This window comes from Sinocyclocheilus rhinocerous, unplaced genomic scaffold, assembly GCF_001515625.1.
Source record: "Sinocyclocheilus rhinocerous isolate Xijiao unplaced genomic scaffold, SAMN03320098_v1.1 scaffold554, whole genome shotgun sequence".
NCBI lineage: Eukaryota > Metazoa > Chordata > Actinopteri > Cypriniformes > Cyprinidae > Sinocyclocheilus > Sinocyclocheilus rhinocerous.
In genome coordinates, this window is record NW_015627893.1 from 262,231 (window position 1) to 273,709 (window position 11,479).

Consider the following 11,479-nt stretch of genomic DNA (forward strand, 5'->3'; position numbering starts at 1 on the left):
AAGACAAATGAAATCAATCAAAGTATTCGTATTAGCTGAGTTACTGACTGATTGGTTTTGTTTTTCAGGCTGAGTTTGGAGACATCAGTGTTGTGGCTCATGCTAATGGATCATGTAACGTGGCTGTGCAGGTTCTGCAGAATGAAAACACAGTTGTCAGGTAAACTCGCATTTAAAAATCACCACAAGCTGTTTGAATGGTTCCGCTACATTAAAGTGCAATCAATGCTACCTTAATGTGCAATAGCTATTGTATATTGTCTAAAACTGTCAGTGTCTGTGATCTAATTTGTTATTGTGTACAATAACAGCCAGCAAACTTTGTTAACCTTCAATCAATATGAAAGCTAAATTAGCCCACTTGCAGAGATCTGATTTGATGAGTCACACATGAAAGCTATATCATTATACTGAGATGTAATAATGGACAATTGTAATAAAAGCCCTTTCACAGTGATTTGAGTGGCTTGTCACCGAGACAATGTTTCTGTGTAATTACACAAATGGCCCATGGATGTACATCAATTTGGAGTCTTCAGAGGCACATTCAAAACATTGTCTAAAACGAGACATTATAGCATAGACCTTAGTCAGGGTAGCGCTCTATATTTACTTTTTGACAGGAATGAAAACGAGGCTGTGAGGACAGAAGTACAGTGTGCTTAACAGATTGAACTGTTGTTAAAACATGCTGACTGTTCAGCTGTAAAGACTGTAAGTCTGTCCCTCACAGCCTTGTTTTCATCCGTTAAATTCAATATGGCATCTAATCTTATTAAGGTCTATTATTGATTATCAGACGTATTTAATTAAATATGAAAACTACCTCTGTTAGACGTGTGTAAGTGCCATCATACCCCGCTTCCACACCAAGTACTGAATGAGCCAGAAATGTCCTGTCTGCAGGAAACATCTCTGTATGGAAATAATAATCCTTGAGGTCTACTGATGTAAACCAGTCTCTGGGACGATGTTCTGAGTGTCAGTATTTTGGGGCCTGTCCGAATACCCACATTTGCAGTCTTTGACTACTTGTCTACTCACATTACATATTTCCTGTATTTTCCTGTATTTTGTGTGTGTAGAACCTTTCATTACCCGATGGGACATATTTATAGTGTTGTAAAAATGCAAATTACAGAGCTTTATTTAGATTTTTAAAACTTTACATTTTAAACTTACATTAACAGATTGCACTATTTAGTAATTCTGGTGCTTCTAATTAAGTGATAAGAGCAGTTGCAAATGATGCACGATGGGAGACCCTTAGCCGTGAGTACAGCTCTGAAGCATGGATTTAGTGTGCATTAAGGGCACTGCGCTTTGGCATATTTAAGATCTGGCACAGTCTTCCTGTTGCATGCACATGCTTTCACGTGGCCAAGACCGCAAATGTAGGTATGTGGAGCAGGTGAGCACAATTAGTCAAACAAGGACTAGACAACGACTAAATGAGGGAGCGTGGTAAAGGAAAACAAGGAGGCAGGACAAGGGAAGCACGTGGCCAACATAAAGACAGAGACATGTGCTCAGGCACAAAACAAATATAGAAACATGAAACAAAGACAAAACAGACTGCTCTCTTCTTCTAATATCTGTGCTGATTCCACTTGTGCTACTGGCATAACCACTCCATTGAAAATTGGAGTATGAAATGCTCCTCTATTGTGGATCAAACCCACAGCGATTGGTCTCCGCTCCTCCTCACTTACTGGTGCCACAGTGGTCTATAGAAGAAAACCCCCAGTGCTGCTCTCTGTCTGCTTGAGGTGAACAGCTCCTGTCCCTACAGAGCGCATAGCATGTTTTCCCTTCGCCTGAGCTGGTTTGGCAATGACCGCAGTAATCACAGTAGCCTCTCTTTGACTGTTGCGTGAAGTTTCACATGAGCAGACTGAAAAGGTCTAGCCCCAGTTCCATCATACTGTATATCTTGAATATCCAGCCATGCATAATCCTTAACAGGCACACTGTGAGATAAGGTTTGTTTCAGTGCCTTTATCTCCACAATACATACCGGGACAGCTGGTATAATTGGACAGCAGGTCTCAACTCTGGATTTTACATTAACAAGCAAATTAGGTAAGAGGATAGAGTCATTTTCCTCATCTTCATCATCGTCGAGAAGATGGGAGGACTTCTTGTTTCTCGCCCACAATTCCTGTGAGGTTCACTCTAGTAAAAAGACACACCCAGCCAACAGCAAAACAGGATTCAGAGGGAAGAAAGCTAGAATTACTAGTAGAGGTTAGACAACATATACAGCCACATTGCCAGTGTTGGGAAGGTTACTTTGGAAATCTAATAGGTTACAGATTACAAGCTAAAAATGTAATAAGTAGTGTAACTATTTCAATTACTTTATTAAAGTAATGTAACTGATTACATTTGATTACTTTTACATTTCTAATGTTTTCAACTGTTAATCATTTTCAAACATTTAAACACATTCAACTTTACAGCAGCACTCAACACTGATTACTGTCAGACTTTCAAAATCTTGAAGTAAGATTATTGTAATTGAACTTTAAAGCACAGCCACCACAAATCAGAACTTTGAGATCATTCCGAGGTTAAATACAGATCATAAAATCATAACAAGAAATAGTTTAGTAGCTATGATACTGTTTTTGAAATCAAATCTTTGCATAGCTCTAACTGGAAACACTGATATCTAGCAATGCCTTGGAAAAACAATTAATCTGAAAAATAAAGCATCTACATAAACCCAAACAGGAAATAAAAGAGTTATCTAATAAGCATGTGTCTATTCTCTGTCCTAAACTCCTGAAACACTGGTGTCTCATATTTTAGAGCACTCAGTGCAATTTATGAAAGAAATCAAATCAAATCTCTGTGTGAAAAAAATTCAGATGTAACCCCCTTTGTAATCCTTAACATTTTAATAAGTAACTGTAATTTAATTTCACATTTTTTCTCAGTAATTGTAACTGATTACAGTTACATTTATTCTGTAATTAAATTACGAAATTTCGTTACATGTCCCCAACACTTCACACTGCAAAGATGACTCAGAAAAATAACTTTCATCTATATATGTGTGTGTGATCTATGCCCCTACAGGTCATTTAAGCCTGACTTTGTCCTGATCCGACAGCATGCTTACAGCATGGCAGAGAATGAGGATTTCCGTAACTTAATCATCGGACTGCAGTACGCCGGCATTCCCAGCATCAACTCCCTGGAGTCCATTTACAACCTCTGTGACAAACCCTGGGCAGTAAGTTTGAGAATGGTCAATCTGACATGGCATATCATTTGATAGATATCTGCTCCAAACTCATCTCTCCAAACGTATCTGCAGTTTGCATGTCTGATCAGCACATGCAAGAAACTTGGACAGGAGAAATTCCCAATAATTGAACAGACGTTCTATCCCAACTATAAAGAAATGGTAAGAGATCGTTCCATAAACATTTTCTTCCAATGATGACTGTATCTGCATAATTAAATAAACAAATACTCTGTTTGTGGGAAAATGAACCAGGTGGCCATGCCGGCATTCCCTGTTGTCGTGAAAATCGGTCACGCTCACTCTGGTGTGGGGAAGGTAATGTTTAAACTGAAGCGATAACAGTAAAAGAAGCGATGCGTGCTCGTGCAGCTAAGATCGTAATCTAATTACATGTGTTGTTAAGGTGAAAGTGGAGAACCACACAAAGTTTCAGGACATAGCGAGTGTGGTGGCCATCACTCAGACCTACAGCACATGTGAACCATTCATCGAAGCCAAATACGACATCAGGATTCAGAAAATAGGAAATGATTACAAAGCTTACGTGTGAGTAACAATGCTTTTCTGTAGAGTTTCTGAACACATCTCAGATTTAGCTGAATGCTGTTCTTGACAGATGAAGAATGCTCCTCGTTTCATAGGAGGACGTCAGTCTCAGGTAACTGGAAGTCCAACACTGGCACTGCCATGGTGGAGCAGGTGGCTATGACCGACAGGTAACCCACGCAACAATGGCACCATTTAAAGCATCTGCTTTCAGGTAAGCAAATATGCTTCAAGCATGACTAAGCAAGTTGCATTATTCTGCAGGTATAAGCTTTGGGTTGACACCTGCAGTGAAATATTTGGAGGCCTCGAAATTTGTGCTGTCAAAGCTATTCATGGAAAAGATGGAAAAGATTACATTACTGAGGTATGTGCTATGCTTTTGCTAGATGTATATATGTGACATAGAGGGATGTTGTAGAGCTCAGGTGTTATGTAGATGTTTTCTTCTACAAATTCAACCAATGTGTTGTATTCTCTTTGTAGTATTACTATAACTGTGGTCATTTCATAAGGTAATGGGCTCGTCTATGCCATTGGTGGGGGGACATCAGGCCGAGGACCAGCAGCTGATAGCAGACATGATCATTACCAAAATGAATCATGTTATGGCACAAAATACCAAAAGACCAACTGCTATTCAACCAAGAAAGGTAGATAATGTATAGGTAACACTTTATTTCGATAGTCCACTTTAGACATTCTATTAACAGTAAGTAACTTTGCAACTACATGTCAACTAGCAGTTAGTAGAGTATTAGTAGACTGTCTGCTTAATATCTTCTAACACTTTCTTTGTCAACATTCTACTAACCCTAAACCTACCCTAACAGTCTACTCTGAGAGTTAGTAGACATCTAGTTGCAAATTAATGAGAATTAGTTGACATGTAGTTGACATGTAGTTACAAAGTTACTTATAGTTAATAGAATGTCTAAAGTGGACTATCGAAATAAAGTGTAACCTTAATTTTTGTTTGATTTTCAAAGCAAGTTGTCTATAGTGCAGAAACCAAAAATCATTCAGACACCAGATATTATTTTTTGGGTGCAGGACACTATAATTCATTTATGTAAGTGAGGATAGCAAAATAAAGTAAACTGTGACGTATTACACCCAAAATTTCTTCATACAGTGGACAACCAGTAAAATTGATAAAAATTTGGGACCAACAATTATTCAGACACTTTGACCTGAACATGTTTTGCTCAAGTGTTTTTCTTTAATTGCTAATGCGACCTTTTTACACCACAGACTGAACAAAATGAAGCATTGCTTGGTAATTGGTTGAGCTAGATTGGTATTATCTAATTGTGTGCTTAAATTTATTCAACCGAATTCATTACATGCCTTTCTATCAAAGTTATCTGACATTATCAAGATGAATTTGTTCTGACACAGTTTAACTATGAGTCTTGTCATATTTTATTACCATTTTCTAAACTATAGCGAATAAACTGTGAAAATGTGAGAAATGTTGAAGGTGTCTGAATAAATTTTGGCTTGACTGTATATTAGTACTCAATTTAAGCTTATAGAAATTAAAGTTTGAACTTATAAGTACGTTTTACTTGGAATTGTTTGTTATGTTTACAAGGATTCTTTAAGTAAATATCAAAGTTATGATCCGGTTGTTCCCATCATGCACTGGGGCATGAGTAATTAATAAGGTTAACTTTTTCACTCTTTTCGAGTTGTATTTATACTGTTTAATGGTTGCTTTTGCTGTTTAATAACTTGCTGTTTTGTGACATCTAGAGTTCATTTTCTACTCAAAATGACCCATTCGTACTCAAACACTATCCACTGATCGTTACCATCATTGTGTGTTGTGTATTGAGGTCTCTGTTCATTTGGGTAATAATTATATTGAGTAGACTTATTATTTAAAAAAGGATAACGAGCTATCTACTTGCTTACTTGCATGTTTGTAAGTGATCCATATAGCATTTTTTTTTTCAGTGCTACATTGTTTGAGTAAAGTTATAAACCATAACTGTGAAATGTACTTGAGTATTGCAGATTAAACTTAAAATAATTAAGTAGAAATGACTCCTCAAACTCTAACTGGCCATGTTAAATTTACTTATTTCCTTTGCTAATTTTACCTAACTTGGTAAAGTAGTTTTTACTTAATTCAATACTTAAATTTTACTTACAAATATGAATGCAAATATGCATGCGTGTGTGTTTTTTTTTTGTTTGGTTTTTTTTTTGAGCATGAGTGTATGAGCAGATGTGCTTGTTTCTTTCAGAATGCTCTTGATAAGGATGCGGTGGTTGAAGTAAAGCACGGCCCATCACAGAAAGCTCCTCCACAAGGCTGTTTGCAGTACATTCTTGACTGCAATGGTGTTGCAGTGGGACCAAAATTAGTGCAGGCAAACTAACATAACCGTGAAAGCTCGAAGCATTTAAGCTCCCGACAGGTTGTGTTCAAACATTCAGACAGTGACCTGAGGTGCAAGGGAACAAATAATCTGTAAGAAAAGTCTTAGTTTGGGCCTGATCCGTATTTCAGTCTGTACTGTGTAACTTTCACTGTTCTGCGCTTGTGATGGTTGCTTTGTTTCTATGTGAAGCGATTGTCTCTTCAGGGTTGTTGTGTGTGGTGATACAGCAGATTGTGCCTAGTGTTCAGTGCCACTCTTTCCTTGTACTTATTTTTTTTCTTGTCTCATGTCTTGTGTTATGTTTTAGTAAATGGTGTTCAAAGAGTTACAGTGTGTGAGTGAGTGTGTGTGTACCTTGTATTCACTAGTATAATAATACCAGTAAATTTTGTCCTTGTGGGGACATTTTTTGGACCCCATGAGGGAAATAGCTTATAAATCATACATAACGTTTTTTGAAAAAGTAAAAACGCAGAAAGTTGTGTGTGAGGGGTAGGTTTAAGGGTATGGTTAGGGCAATGGCATAGACAATACAGTTTGTACAATATAAAAACCATTACGTCTATGGAATAAACCCATAAAACATACAAACCAGTATGTATGTGTGTGTGTGAATGGTGTTAATCATACATGAATGGAGACTATAAAATATAAATGAACATTTAATTGCATGATCAAATGTGTGTGTGTCATTGTGTGTTAAAAAGTAAGGTGTGCATTTTCTTTTGTGACATCACTGTTGAAATAATAAATATCATACTGTATATGCACTTCTAGTATTGTGAATGTGTTAAAAAATATGGTGAAATGTATTTACCACAATGGATGAAAGCTATATTACTAAACATCAATCGTTTTTTGTTCTTGTTACCAATATGATTGCATAAATGTGATTACATAAACAATAAGCAATAAAAATAAATCTCTGAACAAACAATGAACCAGTTAAGTGAATGTGCTTAACTTTCAGACAATGTTGACTGTCAACCTTAAGAGTTCAAAATAAAATTATATTGTTTAATTTCTCTTCATTTATATTAAAAATGCAAACCTTGTCACCAAACTTTGGGATCTAAACTCCCCAATTTAAGAAAACTCTTTAAATAAACATCACAAAATAACAAAATGAATCCCATTTGTCTTTAGGAACTTGCAGTCTTGAAGTCTCTACTAATGAGCAGGGGCGGACTTACCCATTAGGCAAAGGTAGGCGACCGCCTTGGGCCCCCAAAAGCCAAGGGCCCCCTAAAATGCTTTTCATATAGGATATGCGCATTAAGCGCTGACACGCGAACGGTTGCTGTTTACGGTGTTTATTACCACGACAACTTATTTTTTTTTCAGTTTTATTTAAATTTGTAGTTAAAACAACTTTTAAACAACTAAACTTTTAAAGTTTAGAATTAGACAGCCTTTGCACACAGGCTTAAGCTGAAAACAACAAAATGGAACCTCAAGGTTGATCTAGGAAAATGTGTGCAAATGTATAGGGCCCCATTCCTATATTTTGCCTGGGGCCCCCAATTCACTAAATCCGCCCCTGCTAATGAGCTGATGGCCTCGATCAGGTGTGTTTGATTAAGAAGATATGTGAAATGTGCACTGTTGGGGGACTCCAGGAACTGGGTTGAAAACCCCTGCACTATAAAACCATTTAAACAGAGTGTCTAAAATCTGAAGATGGTTTTCCCAGGTATCAGAATATCACACTTCATCATCAAGATGTTTCACAACTGTCTACATAGCAAGCACTCTTTAATAGTTAAAACATAGCAGGAGTATTTTTCAGGCCAAAACCTATATGACAATATATTGTACAAGCTCCCTGTCAGAGCCTTTTCAACAAGTTGCCCCATCAAACCACTGAATGAAGGAATGCAAGCATCCATTATTGCTCTCTCTAATCATATTGGTAACACTTTATTTTGATAAACTTTAGACATTCTACTAACAGTAAGTAACTTTGCAACTACATGTCAACTATCAGTCAGTAGAGTATTAGTAGACTGTCTGCTTAATAGCTTCTAACACTTTATTTTGATGGGTCCACAACATACAACATACTGACTATGAGAAACTTTGCAAGTATATGCCAGCTTATTCTACTAACCCTAACCCTAACCTAACAGTCTACTCTGAGAGTTAGTAGACATGTAGTTGCAAATTAATGAGCATTAGTTGACATTTATAGTTGCAAAGTTACTTATAGTTAGTAGTAGATAGTAAATCACCAGATTTGTTAACATTTGGGCAGGATCCACTATTGCCAGTTAACTTTTTATTGGGCAGAATTGAGACCAGAATTGAGTCCACTAGATTTCTGATAGTCAAGGCAGGCAGGCCCGAAGGTGGAATAAACAGATACTGTCTTCAACTGAACTATGTTCTTTTCTGGAAATTCTTTGTATTAAGTTTCAAAACATACCAAGACGAGGATCATAACCTGTTTAATTTATAGGCCCTCTTATGCTAAAATGGTAGAAGGTAGGCACTCATTAAACATGACTAGCATTATATGTACATATCCGTTCCATCAACAGGAAAAAGCAGATATGTGTCTACCACTGAAATGGCTTTAGAGACATTAATGATTTGTTAGTGACTTCTGATTTGGTTCTTTTTCTGTCATTATTCTTTTTTATCTTAGAGCCACTTTTGACAATGTTGATCACTCTGTTATTCACCGCCGCTGTCGCCTCGCCTCTGGCTTGCTTAGTTGGGGACACTTAATTTCCAGTGATATATCGTCGACTTGATTGCACAGATACTATTTAAACTGAACTGAGCTGGATGATGACATCACTGAATTCAATGATGAACTGCCTTTAACTGAAAAATTAGTGTTTACTATTGTCCTTCTGCATTATTGACACACTATTTTCCTAATTAATGCTGTACAGTTGCTTTGACACAATCTGTATTGTTAAAAGCTCTATATATAAATAAAGGTGACTTGACGACCCGTCGTGAAATTGGTGTCCCGGCAACTGCTTTCAGATCTCAGATCATAGGCAGTTTGTCTCTCTGGGTGGATATAGATCTGAGATGTGTACAGGTCATTTTGGTGTCCCTCAAGGTTCAATTATGGGCCCCCTTACTTTTTAGTATGCACATTTTTTTTCTTTTGGTCAGTTTTTAAGATCACTCTTTCTTAATTACCATTTTTATGCATATGATGACACTAAGATTTACATTATTTAGAAATCTGGTGACAATAAGGCAGTCACTTTTTACACTATGATGCCTCTTCCTTCAACAGAACAATGTATTTGTGCCCTCCACACACCCCTAACCCTACCCCTCACACAACACTACTAGCAAATTTTGAATTTCAGAAATCACTGTTTAGTATGTTTTTTAAAAAGCTATTTGGTTTACAGGGACACAGGAAGTGTTCTCATATGGTGGTTCATGGGGACTCTCCATAGGCGTAATGGTTTTTATACTGCGTAAATTATATTTGCTATCGCCCTACACCTAAACCTACCCCTTACAGAAAACTTTGTACAGTTTTAGATTTAAAAAAAATTAATTCTAAAGGTTTTATAAGCCTTTTGAATTAAGGGGACATAGGCAGTGTCCCCATAAACCACCTTCACATTGTAATAACTCTGTCATACCCACGTCATTATACAAATTTGTATCCCTGTAAACCACCCAAACAAGTCCACACACACACACACACACACAGGAAAGCAAACACACCTGTGGGAAAAGCGGCCTCTCGTCCTTGGACTTCTCTTCATGGCTTTAGGACAACTCTTATAGAGCTTACTGAGGTCTGGAGACAGATATCCCGGACCAACCATGTCAATTATCTGAATAAAACCGTATAAAAAGCTTAAGAAAGCACAGGGAACCACTGTAAATACATGCAATTAAATATTTAGTATTAACTACACAACAGCGCAAGTCTTTTATTGTGGGACTTGTTTAAATAATAGCTAACTGTCTTCAATAGACTAAACTTTCTCATAATCTTTCTCATAATTCACAAAATCTGCCAAAAATCACATTTTGATCAAAAACCAAACAAAATAATTATAATAATGATAAGAAGATTAGATTTTGCATAATGTCAATTCTCTTTTTATATATTCTATTTTGTTTATTTTTTAAATTTTCATTGTGACATTATTTTCATGACAATTAAGCAAAAAAAAAAAAACTATTGTCAAGACAACAGGAGCTGGACATTTTTGTGAGATTCACCCAACTACTGAGGCGAAATGACGCAGAATGAAATAAATATGTGTAGAACACTAGATTTAAATAACAAACATCTTTTGGCTGATTTATAAGCCGTTTAAAGGCACAATATGTAAGATTTTTTTAAATTAAAATAACCAAAAACCACTATAACAGTGTTATATATTTTGCTGACTTGTGTACTTACATTATCCCAAATGTTTCGAAGAATGTTTAAATCCAGAGAAATAAGCAATTTTAACTAGTTACACAGAGCATGTCCATTGTGTCATTGTGTCGCCTGCCAATGACGTCATAAATAGGGGTGTAACGATTCATCGATTTGGATCGATACATCGATACTATGTCTGACGATACGATGCATCGATGCCACACGTAAAATATCGATATCTGTAGTATAAATAGGCACCTTTATTTTGGCACTGTCCACATTTTCACATAATGTCCGTCTAAGCATTACCGCCAACGCGTGCATTCTCGTTCAAACTCACTATCAGGACTCGATATAAGGACTGCTCAAAGGCACAAGGTGAGCATAAAAGACGCTCGGGATTGTTGGCGGCAGTGTTGCCAGACGTACGATAATTATCGTATTTGTACGATAATTTTGACCTCTGTACGATGTACGATCAATAATGAAAAAAATCCCATAATGTATGATAATTTCGAAATTTCAGGATGTGTTTTTTCCAAAGTCAACCTCATCAAAACAAAGCCATGAAATCGGCTCATTACAGACGCTCTAAATGGGTTGGTGCACACCTCAGGGCCCTCAACATCTGGCAACACGCTGGATTCTGACTCAGAGGTGGAGTTTGGACCGTCCCACAAGGTACGCTTATGGCCCTATGATTTCTGCGATGCGGAAAACACGGATGGAATGGCGGAATCCAGTCAACGGAATTTACTGTATAATGCGGAATGTCAGGGAATTTGTCAAAGTTTGGATGAATTAATCAAAGGAAGGTCATTACACTTAAATCGTGATATGGACTAGTATCTGTAAATATTAAGCCGCAAAAAGGCTATTTAAATATAAATCCTGCATGTTCTGTGTCTGTCTGAATCATAGTCT

The 11,479-nt window shown here is 36.9% G+C and overlaps 1 protein-coding gene across 1 annotated transcript in view; it reads left to right on the plus strand.

Moving 5' to 3' along the window:
• LOC107736948 (synapsin-2-like) overlaps nt 1-6,581 on the plus strand; it is an 11,558-nt gene extending 4,977 nt beyond the window's left edge. Inside the window, 9 exon segments of the mRNA XM_016548331.1 lie at nt 69-160; nt 3,085-3,241; nt 3,326-3,415; nt 3,509-3,571; nt 3,660-3,802; nt 3,898-3,972; nt 4,067-4,169; nt 4,318-4,455; nt 6,058-6,581. Of these exon segments, the coding sequence (XP_016403817.1) occupies nt 69-160; nt 3,085-3,241; nt 3,326-3,415; nt 3,509-3,571; nt 3,660-3,802; nt 3,898-3,972; nt 4,067-4,169; nt 4,318-4,455; nt 6,058-6,192 (996 nt within the window). The 3' untranslated portion in view covers nt 6,193-6,581.
• The last annotated feature ends 4,898 nt before the right edge of the window (nt 6,582-11,479 follow it).